The sequence below is a fragment of the Balaenoptera ricei genome, chromosome 18, assembly GCF_028023285.1.
Source record: "Balaenoptera ricei isolate mBalRic1 chromosome 18, mBalRic1.hap2, whole genome shotgun sequence".
In the NCBI taxonomy this organism is placed as follows: Eukaryota; Metazoa; Chordata; class Mammalia; order Artiodactyla; family Balaenopteridae; genus Balaenoptera; species Balaenoptera ricei.
This window is the reverse complement of record NC_082656.1, coordinates 14,374,740-14,387,282: the sequence shown is the minus strand read 5'-3', so window position 1 is coordinate 14,387,282 and position 12,543 is coordinate 14,374,740. Positions and strand designations below refer to the sequence as shown.

At 41.8% G+C, this 12,543-nt stretch overlaps 1 protein-coding gene across 4 annotated transcripts in view; it reads left to right on the top strand.

The window, feature by feature from the left end:
• The window catches only part of PROSER1 (proline and serine rich 1), a 28,576-nt gene extending 17,955 nt beyond the window's left edge, over window positions 1-10,621 (top strand). For 2 of the 4 annotated variants that reach the window (XM_059903073.1, XM_059903071.1), the window contains 5 exons: window positions 2,795-2,839; window positions 5,126-5,179; window positions 6,094-7,747; window positions 8,503-8,653; window positions 9,259-10,621. In XM_059903073.1, the coding sequence (XP_059759056.1) occupies window positions 2,795-2,839; window positions 5,126-5,179; window positions 6,094-7,747; window positions 8,503-8,653; window positions 9,259-9,381 (2,027 nt within the window). In that variant the 3' untranslated portion in view covers window positions 9,382-10,621. The remainder of the gene's footprint in view (window positions 1-2,794; window positions 2,840-5,125; window positions 5,180-6,093; window positions 7,748-8,502; window positions 8,654-9,258) is intronic. The other 2 variants (XM_059903074.1, XM_059903072.1) reach the window with 1 other exon arrangement.
• Window positions 10,622-12,543: the final 1,922 nt, after the last annotated feature.

Genomic DNA, 12,543 nt, shown 5'->3' with positions numbered 1-12,543 from the left:
GTCTTTAAATCCTGTCAAATGGTAGTGTTTTTCACCCAGGCCTTGTAAGAAGTTTTTTTTTTGTTTTTGCTTTTTTTTTTTTTTTTTAAAGTTAAATTTTTTAAATTAATTTATTTATTTACTTATGGCTGTGTTGGGTCTTCGTTTCTGTCCGAGGGCTTTCTCTAGTTGTGGCAAGTGGGGGCCACTCTTCATCGTGGTGCGCGGGCCTCTCACTATCGCGGCCTCTCTTGTTGTGGAGCACAGGCTCCAGACGCGCAGGCTCAGTAGTTGTGGCTCACGGGCCCAGTTGCTCCGCGGCATGTGGGATCTTCCCAGACCAGGGCTCGAACCCGTGTCCCCTGCGTTGGCAGGCAGATTCTCAACCACTGCGCCACCAGGGAAGCCCTGTTTTTGCTTTTTAATTGAGTTATAGTTGATTTACAATGTTGTGTTAATTTCTGCTTCTTTCAAGAAGATTTTGTAGTTTTCTTCATACAGGTTCTTTGCCTTAGGTTTGTGTCTCAGGATTTTAGAGGGTTTGTTTTTGTTTTTTGTTACAATTATAAATGGAAATTTCATTTCTAGGTACTTACTACTGATTCCCTATTGTAGTTTTTTTTTTCTTGAAAGTCTCTTGAATTTTCTGGGTATAAAATGTCAGCTGACTTACACTTTACTATAACTTTTTTCCCTCTGGCCTTATTGGGTATTGACCCTTATTGGGTCCTCACTCCTTTTCGTTTTCATTTTTCAAGTGTTTTGCCTGTATATTTTTAAATTTCTTTTTTTTAGGGTTTTGTTTATTTGGTTTTATTTGTTTAGTTGTTTTGTAAATTATATATAGCTGGAATCTGAGTTTTTAAACCAGTGGGGAAGAGACTTAATAGGAATTTCTGATAATCATAAAAATTACATATTTGTTCTTAGTCCTTCCATTTTATTTTTGTACTCATTATTATTCTTTTATCCTAGTTTTTTATTTTCTTTATTTTTGTTTACTTGGATTAAATTGCTTTTTAATTTTTTTTAACACCTTTTGTTTCCTTGCCCCTACCCAAGCTTAGAATTTCTGTCTTTAATATCACTAGTGATTCATATTCTTAATGGTTGTCAGTGTACAGAAATTAAAAACAGCTGTCCTACGTTCCACCATTGACTTCCTTACTCCCTCTCCTTTTTCATCAATTTGTGTATTTTGATGGACTACTATAACATTTTTCTTTCTGTACCTCTGAACTCATGGCTTCTTAACTGTTTCTTCTATGATGCCCTGTCCTCATATACTCATTCTAATTTTCATCTGGTAGAAAATTTCTCTAAGTAGCTTTTTCAAAAAGGGTGCATGTATGTGTAGGGTTGTAGATGAGAAACCCAATTCCTGTTTTCTTTTCTTTATTAGAAAAGTAGTCTCTTTCTATAAGCTTACAAAGAAAATATTCCTTATCTTCAGAGTTCATAAATGTCTTTAATCTTGGAGTTCAGATATTTCGCCAGGATGTCTAGGTATGGATCGTATTGTTGATCTTTCCTGGAACTCTCTAAGCCCTGTGGATATGAAAACTCAAGTCTTTAAAGCTTAGGAAAATTTTGTTCTTATATTTCTTTAATTAATGCTTTTTCATCTGTTCTTTTTTTTCTCCTAATACTCTTCTTTTGCACTGTATTTATTTTAAGTCTCTCAGCTATTCATTTATGATACCCTTTTTTTTTGTATTTTTGCCATTTTAAATGGAATTTTTTATTTTCAACTAAGTAATTTGGCTTTCAGCAATGTTATTTCTAATCTTCATCATTCTTTGCATTTATTAATTTGGAGTTAGATTTTTATATCTAAAGTCTTCACCTTCTCTGCTTGCAGTATTTTCTTGCAGTGTTTTGTGTATATATATTCTTAATCTGCATTACAGGATTTTAAAGTTCTTTTTCTTTCTTTCATGGACTCTCCATTGATAGACACCATCTGTTCAGTCGTTATTATTTATACTAAGTCCCTTAAACAAGCTGTGATCGTTTTTGCTCACCATGTCAGGGCTTGTGGGTTCCCTTTGCACCTTATGCCTGTCACACTGTTGGTTTCTTGGGCAGTTATTGTCAAGCCATGCGAGGTCATTTTTTTCCATTGGTATCTTTGACCTGTTCAGTTAGACAGGTCCTTTCCCATGGGGGTGGGGAGGTGTGTGCTTTAGGTTGTCGGTCTCACAGGATTCAAGTCAGCCTCAACTAGGGTAGTTCTCCCTGACCCCTCCTAGCATAGGGTCTTTTCTGGAACTGAGTACAGCAAGTAGGCAGAGCCACTTTCTTTCAGTTTGCTTTGTGATCCACGTGGCTCGTAGATTGGCTCCTCGGACGGCAGTAGATTCTGCCCTCAGCATCCACCTTCCACTTCCCGGTCTCCTCCCTGTTGTAGGCACTGGTGCCCAGCAGTGACTGTCGGCCTAGCCAGTGACACTGGCTCCTCACTGCCCTCTTGCTGCACTTTCTCCTAGTTGGCACACTCAGGCCATCATCTTTCCCAAAAGCTTTCTTAAATATATCTATAAAATAACAATGTTTGCTTAAAGCCTGGTAAGTTAAGGAGAAATGGTGGGAATCAGTTGCTCATAATCCTAGCAATCTTCATATAGTTACTACTATGATTTTTGTTTATTTCCTTTCTTTCTCTATAGGCATATATTGTTTTTCCTAACACAGTATACATACATATCCTGGATTTTTCTTTTTTTGACCCCAGTCTCTGATTATTATGGTGGTGAATAATTTGTTTAAAGCTTGAAATCAACTTTTATTTATTTATTTATTTATTTTCACATAGAGAATGAAGACCTTTCCAATCAGTCAAAACCTACACAGAATCCAGGTAAGTACCAAATTTGATCCAGAGATAACTGATGTCTGTCCTGGCTCCCTGCTCTGTTATTCACTGAGATCAGTTTGAGTTGAGTGTATTTGTAATCTTATGCTTTAGGGAAAGTTCCTGGTTAAAAAATTTAACTAATCGATACTTGCTGAAAGTGGCTTAATAGCGGTACATTTTATACATACAACATGAAATGCACATACTAACTGGATTTAAAAGTAACCATGTGCCTTTGTATCCTGTTTGTAAAACTTTCAAGCAATCAAAGTGCTAGGTGGCATTATATCTGCATTCACTTTATATTATGTGATATTTGAAGCCTCATTTTCTTAAATATATAAACAATTTCTTTTTGATAAAAACAATTTTTGACAAATGCTACGTCAGATATATCTTTTAGACTTGATTATTTCAATAAGTATTTGGGGTAGTGTAATTTAATGTAAGAAAAGAAGAAAGAATTTAATTTAAGAAAAGAAGACAGGGCACCAGAGCAGAAAGTGGAATTGGAAGAGGAAGGTGAGACGTGGTCCATGGCGCCTGCAGGTGGCAGCAGCGCTGTAACAGTTCATTCTCCCCCTAGTTGAAGATGTGCGTGGTCAGGAAAGAGACGCCTTCTGGTGTGATACAAAACCTGGACCAGTTCTTGTGTAGCAAAGTAGCACATGAATCTAATCGTTATGGTGCACGGTTAGGAGTCTTGGTGGGAGAATTCCATTCCCTAAGAATGTGCCGAAACAGTGCTTTTTAGCTGGTAGATTCTAAGGAGGTAGCATAGCAGGGTGGCAAGGACACTGAGATGCAGGACATATAGTTTTTGATCCTGGCTCTGGCACCACCCAGCTTTGTAACCTTGAGCAGCTTATTTAGCTTCTATGAAAAAGAGATTAAGGAAACTTCAGCCTTTATGCTCAGCTTCATTAAAAGATTTGTTTCTGAGGAGAAGCAGCAGATTAAGTGTCATAAGTTATTCCTTTGTCATTCCTTTGTTAGGAATAGCACACTTTGTTTTCCTTTGCTATGTTAGGTTAGCATGATTAAGTTTTTTTTTTTCCTTTTTGAACCATATTAAGAAACAAAAATAAATACAAACTAGTATAATGCTTAAGAACGAGGGTCTCATAGACGTGGGTTCAGATCTTGGTTCTCCCACTTCATAGCTGCATGACCTTTTCATCATCATCATCATCATTACTGTACTAAGGTCTCACTTAATGAGATCTACCCTCTTAACAAATTGTTAAGTACACAATACAGTATTGTTAACTGTAGGCACAATGTTGTACAGCTGATCTCTAGAACTTATTCATCTTGCATAACTGAAACTTTATATCCTTTGAACACCACTTAATAGCTGCATGATCTTTTAACAGGTTGCTTAATCACATCAAGGCTGAGATTGCCCATCTATAAAATGGGGGTGTTAGTGCCTATCTTGCGGGGTTATGTGAGGACAAATGAAATGACGAGTGTAAAGTACTTAGCACAGGACCTAACACATAGTGTTTTATGGTTAACAACCAAATTAGATGACAGGAAAGTGATATTTCTCCTGGTATGGTTCTCAGGGGTTCATTTTTGTTGTGTTCCATTGTAACTGCAGGCACTGTGATTAATAGTACATCACTTTTGTGTTATTATATGAAAAGATCTCCAACAGAGGCTGCTATAAAGAACACTGTGGGACAGCTTGGTTTTACCTTGCCATCTGTCATTAACTACATGGTCCTCAGCATGAAGTTAATAAGTAAGACAGTGAATTCTCAAATGCTTCCCAACCAAATGTTTCCCAACCAATGTTAACCTAAATAATTTTTTGATACATTATTTACATACACAAAACTGGGCATATATTCCTTGTGCTTCTAATTCTTGTAAAACAATTTGAATACAAAGATACAAGTCCATTTTCATATATACTCTAAATTGATAGCTATCTTTGATACTAAATTAACTGCTTATGACATGACTATGGTATGAACTACAGATCTTTTGAGTTTGACGTTTATATATTTATATATTACTATTTGTCAATTCTCCTATCATATTTATTTTCTAAAACAGCTGTAAAATTTGTTCAGCCCAAGGCGGCACCCTTTGGCCATCACTTAGTACAAATGAATTATGTAGATGTGGGTTTCCTCTGTTCTTTTCCTATGGTCCCTTCTCCACCCGCGATTAACACAGTGCACTACTTCATTGACCATGTCAGCTTCCTTATGTCCAGAGTCTTTATTTTGCATAGATTTAAACATTTAAGTCTTAGTCCATGAAAATGTCTTTCAGTTGATGATCCCTGGAAAAGGAATATTCTCTGTTTACAGCTGAACAGACTTCGATGTGAGTATAGCAGTATAGCATTCCATTTGGCACCAACAAGATCATCAGAGGCCAATGCTTTCATTAAACTGATTCAGGGAGGAAACCCAGATCATCCCTAAAATGCTTATATGATTTGTAGAGTTTATCAGAATGAAAGTATTGTAGCAAACTCTAGAAGTCTCGAGAATAAGTCTTTGGGTGGGTTTGAGGACTGTAGTTGAGGTAATCATGATGTATCTAGTACAGCAAACACTTATTAAACTCACAGATGCCATGCACTGGGCTAGGCGTGAAGACTCTAAAAATGAATTAGACAAGGCTTTTGCTGCTAAAGGAGCTCCTAGGACCAGCCAAGTGAAGTTAGAGGTTAAAATATGTAGAGGAGTCAATATGAGAATGCTTGGGGGGAAAACTGGATAGATTGATAATCTGGAATATTAAGTTCAACTCACAGAGTGGCAACCAGGCATACTGGAGAGATGGCCTGAATCCTAGATGGCCTTGTATGCCTCTAAAAATGATGAAATGATGTCCTGAAAGCTCTTAAGAGGGGAAATGACTTGTATTATTACTCTAGACAAGTGGTTTGAGAGAATTAAAAGTACACCAACACTAATCACAATTAAATTCTTTGAATTTTTTAAAGAAAAAATGGGAAACTATGAAAGGAAAGTTTATTTGCTCACTTGTCAAGGCTGCCTCACTGTGAATTGGAAGGCTATTCTGAGCAGAGTCTAGAACTCAGCTGGATCTAACTGAGGCTCCCTGGTGAAAATCAGGGTGGTGGAATCCAGCAATGTAGACATTGCAATAGCCTATTGTACCTGTCATTGATTTTCTTTGACATGTGTTAAATATTACAAATTCTTTTGAGTTAAAAGTTGACATTTCAGCGTGATGGTAAATTCTTGCCTCTCTTTCTCCCGCCACAGCATTTTCTACCCCAGCGAGTCAGCTCTTTTCTCCTCATGGCTCTAACCCTTCAACACCCGCGGCAACTCCTGTTCCTGCTGCTTCCCCGGTCAAGGCAGTAAATCATCCGTCGGCGCCGGCCACTGCCGCCCTCTCTGGGGCGGACCTGCTGAACGCTGTCCTTCCTGTGCTCCCGGCACAGGTCTCGGCTGTTCACGCACCTCAGCCAACGACGCCCAATCCAACAGTCATCAGAACCCTCTCCTTGCTGGCTGCACCGGTGACTTCTGTTCACAGCACCACGTCTGCTCCTGTTCCTTCCGTTTTTTCTGGCCTCGTTCCACTGCCAGGTCCTTCTGCCACCCCTACCCCAGCCCCTCAGGCCGCCTCTACACCTCGCGCCACCCCTGCTTCCAGTGAAACATTTGCTTCTACTTCTGTCCCTTTCACTAGCCTCCCCTTTGCTGCCACCTCTGCTGCTGCTTCTGCCAGCAGCCTCGATTCCTCCTCATTGTCCTCGGTTCTTGCTGGTCTCCCCTTGACCTTAACACCGGCCTCCCAAGGTGTGTCCAACCCGACTCCTTCCGTAATCGCCTGCGGTTCTGCTCCCACTGTTGCCTGTCCGCTGGGTGTGAATAATCCCCTTCTGTCTGCTTTAAAAGGCTTTCTGACATCAAATGATACCAGCCTGATCAACTCTGCCACGTTACCCTGCGCCGTTACCAGTGGGCTGGCTTCCCTCGCCTCCCTCGCTAACCAGAGCTCCGACTCTCCGGCGGCCGCCCCTAACAAGGGCTACGGCCCGCAGCGCGCCTCCACGCCGGGACTGGCCCTGTTCCCGGGCCTGCCCTCTCCGGCGGCCAACGCGGCTTCCACGCCGCCGGCTCTGCCTGCGCCCGCCGCCGCCGCCGCCGCCGCCGCCGCCGCCTCGGGGCCCGCGGGCTGCGGCTCCTCGGCCGCCCTGCTGCACGGCCCGCTCGCGAGTCACGCAGACGCGCCCGGTTCGTCGACGCCCGCCGCCACCAGCCTGACGGTGGTGATCAAGACCGAGCCCGCGAGCCCCACTCCCTCCGCCTTCAGGGGCCCGGCGCCCCCGCCGCCCCCCGGCCCCGCTCCGGGCGCGCTGGGCCTGTCGGGGGCGCTGGGGCGGGCGTACACGGCGGCCTCGGTGCCCGTCACTTTACCGTCCTGCCTCGCCCCCGCGCTGCCGGGCCTGAGCGCGCCCCCGAGCGGCTCGAGCCCCCTGCCCGCCCTCCCGCTGCCCGCGCACGGCTCCTCCGCGCCCATCGCCCCCGTCTTCAGCGCCCTGCCGCCTTTCACTTCGCTGAGCAGCGGCTTCGCCCAGGCTGCCCACCCGCCCCTCGGCGCCCCCGCCTCGTCCGCCCCCGCCTGCGCCCCTGGCCCCTCGGCGCCCGCCTCGGCGGCGGCCTTCCCGCTCAGCCTGCCCGCCGCCGTGCCCTCGCTCTTCTCCGTGGCGCAGGGACCTCTACCGGCCTCGGCTCCCTCCTACCCCGGCTTCTCCGTCTCCGGCGCCACGGCCGCGCTGCCCTCGTTCCCGGGGCTGCAGCCGCCCGCCACCGGCGCCGCCACCGCCCCGTCGCCCGCTCCCGTCCTCCCCGGGTTCGCCTCCGCCTTTAGTTCCAGTTTCAACTCCGCTCTGGTTGCGCAAGCCGGGTAGGTGGATGGTCTGGAGGGGAAAGCATCCTTCACCTAACTCGTTCATGCTCTTGTTTTGAAGTCGTTCAAATGAAAATCGGCATCCAGTTGTTTGGTGGCGCGAAATTCTGTTTTTCTGGGTCGGCACTTAGGTGCTCGAAAAATGTTTTATGTTAAGATAAATATATAAAATAACAATGCCTGCTCAGATAATTTTAGGATTTGTATTTGGTAATTTATCTTGATTTTGAAACAGCAAACATAAACACACTGAATTCAGAATAATACACTTTATAACGGAAAGTTTTATATCAGTGAGTGGCTGACTTTTATGGTTCCTTCCAACAGGGAACAGATTTTTTTTTTTTAACATCTTAAGATAGTATTTGACAAATATAGACGCACTAGCTTTTATGTCTTATCTGCATTTTTTGTTTAATTTATTTATTTGACTGTATTGGGTCTTTGTTGCTGCACGCAGGCTTTCTCTAGTTGTGGCGAGCGGGGGCTACTCTTCGTTGCGGTGCACGGGCTTCTCATTGCAGTGGCTTCTCTTGTTGAGGAGCACGGGCTCTAGGCGCACGGGCTTCAGTAGTTGTGGCTCGCAGGCTCAGTAGTTGTGGCTCACGGGCTTAGTTGCGCTGGGGCGTGTGGGATCGTCCTGGACCAGGGCTCGAACCCGTGTCCCCTGCATTGGCAGGTGGATTCTTAACCACTGGGCCACCAGGGAAGTCCCCTTATTTGCGTTTTGACCTGTTCTTCTATCATTTTAGCTTATCATCTGGACTTCAAGCTGCAGGCAGTTCTGTTTTTCCAGGCCTCTTGTCCCTCCCCGGTATCCCCGGGTTTTCCCAGAATCCTTCACAATCATCCTTGCAGGAATTGCAGCATAATGCAGCCGCACAGTCAGCACTGTTACAGCAGGTAAGTAGGCAACGCCTGGTGGAAATAGAACGGTAACGTGTAACATAGCTTCTGTAGTGATAACTTTGCAATACAGATAAATAGTGATATTTTGGCACTGGCCAAAAAAATGGCACTGAGCAGAACATCTGGAGATTTGATGATTAATTTTCCCAGAATCTGCAAATTATTCTTGTTTTCCTTCAGAAGGGTAACAAAGGTGGTAGAATATCTTCATCTGTAAGAATTGTTTTTCTTGCTTATAGACTTTTAAATCTCAGTTTGGAGATTTTACAGATGGAATCTTTAGATGTGACAGTGAAATTTTAGCTGGTCTTCTACAGTTTAAGCTAAAATAATGGACCATTAAGGCGAATTTTCTCTAGAAAACCTGCTAATTTTTTTAAAAGGATATTAAACATTTTAAAGACATTTCTACGCACCTCTACATCTGAAGAAGTTTGAACGTTTCTTACAAATTTCAGGAGACTGAACAGACTTCCCTTGCCCCAACATTTTTTCTTTCTTTCCTGGTTTAAATATCTGTAGTGTGGGACAGGCCAAAGCAAGTACAGGCCTGGTTGAATTTGGCACTCTCCTAACCTGTGTGTTCATCTCTCCATCAGGTCCACTCAGCTTCAGCTCTGGAAAGCTACCCAGCTCAGCCAGATGGGTTTCCTAGTTATCCTTCAACACCAGGAACACCGTTTTCTTTGCAACCAGGCCTGTCCCAGAGTGGGTGGCAGTGAACACATTTAAATGCCTCTTCTCCTCCAGAGCAACATCAGAATTGCCTGAGGACTGCAGTGAACGATCTGACAAATGTGCAGTTGGCCAGAAGTCAGGAAATGAGGATGAGGATACTCCTGGGGAAATTGGGATAAGAGCTGAAAAAACATGGTTGCATTTTTTAAGAATGGTTTTAAGTATGAACATTCCCCTATGTAAATATGCTGACAATAAATTGTATGGAGAATAGTATTTTAAAAAGTATTTGGGGACTTTTCACCTCCCACCCAATGAAATTTTGAATCGTGTGTATGATCTATGTAAGAAGAATACTAAAGAGGAGGTTGAACTCTTTATAGCCGAATACAGCCTTAAATCTGCTTGTACAGCATCCACTGACAGAAGTAATAGTCGTGCCTCAGACTTACGGGTTGCATGTGGCCTTGGGGGAGTTACTACCCTTGGTATGCAAGAGTGGTTCCTGTTAGCGTCACTGGAACTCAGTGTCCGTACTCCATATGTATCCACAAAAGGGAACTTGAGACCCACCGTTATTTTTAACTTCTGACATTAATGATCACACATGTACTGCTGAATTTAACTCAGTGTATTTCAGGTAAGTGAAAATGGTGCTTAATACAGTCTTTAGAATGACTTTCAGGTGTTTTCAACTAAAAACATATATATCCAGAACTACTTTCTTACAGAAATACAAGTAAGGCTTGTGATAATTTGCCTTCCAAACTTATTTCTTAATCTCAGCAGTATCCAAATGAGTGAGGAACATTTGACTGACCCTTGGGCCACCTCTATTACTCATTGTACTCTGGAAGCTCTTGGTGAATGTTTACAATCATGGGATGTAGTATTTCTATTTGTACTTAGAATCACATGCTTACCTAGAATAATTATGTGACAACAGATAGAAAGACTTGCTCTGTTAGTAAATATGCAGTGTGTACTCTATTTAAGGTTCTGTGCTAGTATAACACGATTGAATGTCATTAAGTATAACAACTGCCACATTTGGGGGACAGGGCAGTAGGGAGAATGATTTCCAATCCTGTGATTAAAAGTATAAACCATAGAATCTACTGTAGTACATTTCATCATCTAGAAGTTTTACTTTTATAAAGACGGTGTCTAGAAGATGTTGCTAATGTATTTTCCTTCAACCTGGGGAAAAAACTTTTTAAGTATATTAATATTCCTGTATGGTTAGTTTTTAACAATTTTTTAAAATAAACCTTATGGATACGACATATTTTATGTGTTTTATTCAATGCTTGGATAAGTGTTTTAAGTTTCTGTGCTGGAGCTAATATATAGAACATTTTTGTCTGAATTTAGTTGAAAGTCAGTATCTACTACTGATGCTCATTCCTTTAAATAATATCTCATGTGAAAGTTATATTATAACCAACACTTGACACAGACTATTTATGCCTTTAATTATCTTCGAACACAGACTATAACCTCATAGTTAATCTTACGGCACTTCTTAGAAGTTGTCATTTGTGCTTTTTTAGTCTACTTTCATAAAACATTTTAAAGATTATATTGTATATTGTACATATATTGCTTATATATGTTGACCGTTCGTTTAGAAAAAGGTTATTGAATGAGTAATCTTTCTATAGTGCTGCTACTACAAGGCTTATTTCTACTGTTCTATAAGCCCCTTCTCATCATAGCAAAAGAATGACATCCTGCTCGTCTTGTAGATGTATTCCTGGCATCTTCCACATATTCAGCACTTAAAAATGAAGAGAGCATTTTTGGAGCACTTGCAGTCATTACTGGGGCCTGGTTTTATGTGTCTCACAACCCTATGAGATAAGTACTAGCAACCTAACTAACCAGATAAAGAAGCCAAGATGTAAGTCACAGTGAGTAAAGGGTAAATTTGAACCAAGCATTTACTACCAATACCAGGTTACTTGTACTACCAAGTGCTGTGAACATACATAGGAGGGAGGGGGGTGACCTTACTGCCTGAGGGAATCTAGAAAGATTTCTCAGTGACGTTCACGTCTTAAAGGGTGAATAAGAATGAGCATACTTTATAAAGGCACAAAGTGGGACAGACTGTTAAAGTAAGATAATCATACAACTGGATAGAGTTGAATGAAGTTTGTGGTTTGAATGAATCTAAAAAGCAAGGGAGGGACCTGATGGTGAATGACCTTGTAAGCCATGCTGAGGAGCAGGGCGTTGGCTCTATGGTCAACAGCTTGGAAATTTATTAGAAAGCACTTTGCAAAAATCAGGCTGCAGCACGCAGGTTGGATTAGAGATAGTAAACTGTATTGTTACTGCAGAGATTCCAATATGCAGACAGGATTGGCATTATGAAAAGGCAATAGAAATGTACCTCTCTGGCCTCTTTCCATAAAGGCCTGTAGTCTACATAGAATTTGGAAACAGTCAATTCATATAATTGATTAACCTTAACTTTAAGCTTTACCACTTGATTTGCTAGATGGGTCTAGTCTGTGCATTTATAAAATATAGTTAGTGTCACCGAATATTAGAAAAGACTTTACACCAAATTAGATTTAATAAGACTTTGTTGTTTTTAAAGGTGACACAATAGTAGTAAACAATGTCTAATTTGATTCAGTTAAAAGATGAAATATTGGACAATATCAGCAGGTAAGTTGGGGAGAATGATCAAAATTAACATCTCCACAAGGTCCTAGTACTCAGGAGGGGCATTATGATAATGATAAGTTTTTAATTTAAATTTAAAATTTAATTTATGCCCAATAAAAGTTTATGGTAAGAGTTAAAAGTCATCAGTGTTTTTAACTCCTAATTGGTGAGGAGGGAAAAATGGAATAAGAAAAATCATCCAGAAAAAAAGCACAGAAAAGTGGAAGAAATAAGCACACAGTAAGATGTTAGTTAGCTCTACTTGCCTGTGTATTAGTATCACAACAGTGTGAATGGAAAGGAAGCAGCAGCCTCAGACGGTTTTTCAGGCTAGTTTAGCTGAACAAACTCTCCCGAGAGAATAGAAAAAGAGACACTCCTCAACTGATTCCTAAAGACCATCATAATCTTGATACCAAAACTGAGGCAAGAATAGTATGAGAAAGAAGAAATGTAAGTCAACCTTATTCAAGAAAATAGTGGGACTTCCCTGGTGGCGCAGTGGTTAAGAATCTGCCTGCTAATGC